This window comes from Eptatretus burgeri, chromosome 7 (genome assembly GCF_056783735.1).
Source record: "Eptatretus burgeri isolate ZD-2024b chromosome 7, Ebu_testis_v1, whole genome shotgun sequence".
NCBI classification, from domain to species: domain Eukaryota; kingdom Metazoa; phylum Chordata; class Myxini; order Myxiniformes; family Myxinidae; genus Eptatretus; species Eptatretus burgeri.
The window spans coordinates 21,241,932-21,245,499 of NC_140967.1; the positions used below are offsets into that span (position 1 = coordinate 21,241,932).

Here is a 3,568-nt window from a genome sequence, read left to right on the forward strand (position 1 = left end):
TGATAAAAACTCTGCCATGGAAGCACTTGCTCTAATCAACCATTACTCAATGAAAAATACCAGTGAGTAATTTCAACCTCCATACCCCAATCACACTTGCTATCCGTGAGTTACCGCTGACAGGACAACCTGTTTGTTCTGGAGGCTTCGAGTGGAATCGATTTTATTTTAAAAATAAATAAACAAACCCCGTTATCTTGTTTTGAGTATTCCTCTTCTTCTTCTTCTTCTTCAACTCTACTTCATTTATTTAGCAAACCTGCCAACCTGCTTCTCTTCCAGATGGCCCTTACCCATACACGATGAAGCTGTGCTTCTCCACTTCCCAACAGTGGTGGTCGGAATGAGTGCATTTGGACGCTTCGCGGTGCGTACCTTCCGCAGTGCCTCTTTCCCATAGCTAGTGGTTAAATCGAGTGGCATCCATATGGTATATTTTTGTAACGTTTGTGGGTAATCATTTATCCATTCTGACTCCGCTGTTTGGGCTGCTTTACAATTGATTGCTTTGTAACTTTTTTATATAGTTTGTGTGTTCCCTTCTTGATTGAACGAAGAAAGAATGTTTGTTCATGTCGTGTCGTGGCGGTTATATAAAATTTACCTTTCACTTCCCAAACATCAAAGGAAGTCGATTTCCATTGGAACAAACTCCAAATGCATCGCCGCTTGGAGTTCCATATCTTGCGCTTGCACTCTGTTCCTGGTTTTGTGGTTTACGACTGCTTTTCATTTTGTCCTCAGGATGATCAAGGCTCGGTTTCATTGTTTTATGTTGAGGAATCGTTTTTATTTTATCCCCACCCCCACCGCCCCCCAAACACACACTCTTGTTGCCCATTTAAATCCCAAGATGAATCAGTTTGGGGATTGGGAGGAGTTCAACGTGCCACTTTGTTTTACGTCGAGGTTCTCGCGACATAAGGCCGTAGCTTTGCGCAGTAATCCAGTATTAGATTAATTGACTTGTAACATAATCCAGGCCTATTTTTTGTTGTTTTTTTGTTGTTGTTGCTGTACTTGCTGTAATTGCTCGTATTGGATATTCCTCATCGAAATGGATGTAATCTTGTGTGATTTAGAACTTGGTTTGTGTATTTTGATACTGCGTAAATAAAAGTTACAATGCCGATTCGTTTCTTTATTGTGTAAATTTTTTATTTAAAAAAATTGTTTATGATGTGTGCACACTCACCTCAGCGGTTTACCTGAGGTTAGAATCCCGACCAAGCTATAACATGGCGTCGTCCAGATTGTTTCAATCAAGCAAGGTGATTCATCAATATGCGTGCTGTTCCTCTGATGGGCGTTAAACGAGTCCCATCTGCCGGCATTAGTTGGTGGACATTAAAGATCCCATGGTGTCCTTCATGCCTGGTGTTGGCTTAATGGTTAGAATGCTGGGCTTGGGATCCCAGGATCCTGAGTTCAAATCCTACTCGGCTGTTGAATTAATGCCGGGTGGGGTTGACTCTGCCTGTCATCCTTCTGAGGTCAGCGAAATGAGTACCAGTGTAGCAGTCAAAAAGCTGCACACGAAGGGAAGGGGTATCAACGGATTGATTAAATCTTGTATTGGTGTGGTGCAGGCATGATGGGCCGAATGGCCTCCTTCTGCGCCTTAATTCCTTGTTAAAACACTGCAGAAACAAAATTTGTTGAATGCAGCACCTTGACACTTCCAAAAACCTCCAATTTAGCCTGAGACAAAATATCACACCATTTTACGCCATCTCGACCAATCAAATTTACCGCTCGCACTTTCAGCGAACAAAATGGCAGCTCGTAGGAAACATAGAACGTATTCAGAAATGTAGAAACAAGAGTTTAAATGACCCTTCCCATGTCCTTTTTCTCAAGACTACGTGGGGTAAGATGTTCGATGAACTCTCCATTGCATTTGGGTCCGTTTGTCTGTGTTTGCTAGTTGCGAAAATGGAAGATTTTTCAAGTACGTATTGTTGTAGAATTCGTGCCCGTCTGGCATGTGAACGACCGCGTCTAACCAATAGCGGTCGCTTCGCCCACCGAACGGACAATCCAGTCGTGACTTTCTAGAACAACGCCAGAAACCAGTCAAGGGTGGGTTTTTAATCCCACCACGGCCCAGTCCGTATTTTACCCGCGCGAAATAGGGTCAATCACCGAATATCGATATACCTAAGTACCCGTGGGGGTTTCCGACCGAGGGACCATACCTCGGCGAAGGCCTGCTTGGACACCAACCGCTTAAGTGGTCCGTTCCGTTCTGGGATAACCGAGCGCATATTATTGCCAGACCTCGCCGGACCCGATTTCTATTTATCGGCTATTTAAAAACCAACTATATTCCGAGTGCAAGATGGGGCAGTTCAATGAGGGAATGGACGCAACGAACAGGTTTACATTCACACAAGGACATTTATTATAATAAAGCATGTATGCAATTAAACAAGGCAAAACACGTATGCACCTATACAAGCAACAAAAGCACGACAAAAGAACTACAACCGTCTACTTATTATGTACAGTCACTTGCAGTTAACAGCAGTTCCTACTTATTAGACGGGCCCACGGACACACGTACGCACACACACACCCAAGAAATGGTGGCAGAGGCCTTTAACCAGCTCCAGCTCGGAGGACAGGTGAGCTGAAACCCAGAACCTATCTCGAACCTCTCCACCTCATGTGGTCTTCAAGTTGTTCGGACCCGGGCTCCAGCGAGAGCGAGCTGGATCCAATCGCCGAGCCGCGATCCCTCCCGAGCTCCCGCGAATCCTCCCGCGCTTCTCAACACGTGCTGGTGAGACGAAGCGCCGATCCTTCCCGTCGATGCGTAGCTTCCCCGACGAACCACCTCCCACGCTTCTCAACACGTGCTGGTGAGACGAGGCGCCGATCCTTCCCGTCGATGCGTCGCTTCCCCGAGGAACCACCTCTACGAAGAGGTCGATGAGTCGCACCAAGCGGGGAACCAAAATGGAGAAGAAAGAGCTCCACGAACCAAGAAGAACCCACCACTCGCAGCTCGAGCTGAGCGACCGGCTCAACTTCCTTCCAAGCAAAGCAGCTCGAAGTAAAAAGCTCTCCCGAGCCAAGCAAAAGCCGAGGCTCACGGAACCATCAAATCAAAAAGCCTCCTCTCGAGCCAGGCCTCAGCCGAAGCTCACTGAGCCAGCCGAAGCAAAAAGCTTCCGAAGGCCTCAACCCTAACGCAAGCCAAGCAGGACCTGACGGTCTGCTGAACGGCTCCTCTCTGCTGAAGCAAAAAGCTGACTAACCAAGAACAAAGAAAGGATCTCGTCCTTATCCTTCTCTGCCCTTCCCCCGATCCCGGCGTGACTCATGCCCTCGTGCTCCATCCCCCCCCCCCCGCTCAACCACGGGTGGGGGGGAGTTGTTGAGTCATGTCACAGGTTGGCAGGATTCTTCTTCCTCTTCGCAGAAGAGGGGGAGGGATGTCTCCATTGTTCGTTCCCGAACTATTAAATCGATCTGCAGTGCATCCAATCGATTTCTGAACATTTAAACAATGGAAGGTGAGCTATCTTGGGAACAAGCACTGATCGACATAGCTGACTAAAGG

At 47.1% G+C, this 3,568-nt stretch overlaps 1 protein-coding gene across 3 annotated transcripts in view; it reads left to right on the forward strand.

Annotated features, from left to right (window-relative positions):
• LOC147022801 (heterogeneous nuclear ribonucleoprotein L-like) overlaps positions 1-1,132 on the forward strand; it is a 54,066-nt gene extending 52,934 nt beyond the window's left edge. For all 3 annotated transcript variants that reach the window (XM_085887620.1, XM_085887621.1, XM_085887622.1), the window contains exons 12-13: positions 1-62; positions 283-1,132. The exon at positions 1-62 is cut by the window's left edge and continues 34 nt beyond it. In XM_085887620.1, the coding sequence (XP_085743746.1) occupies positions 1-62; positions 283-347 (127 nt within the window). In that variant the 3' untranslated portion in view covers positions 348-1,132. The remainder of the gene's footprint in view (positions 63-282) is intronic.
• The last annotated feature ends 2,436 nt before the right edge of the window (positions 1,133-3,568 follow it).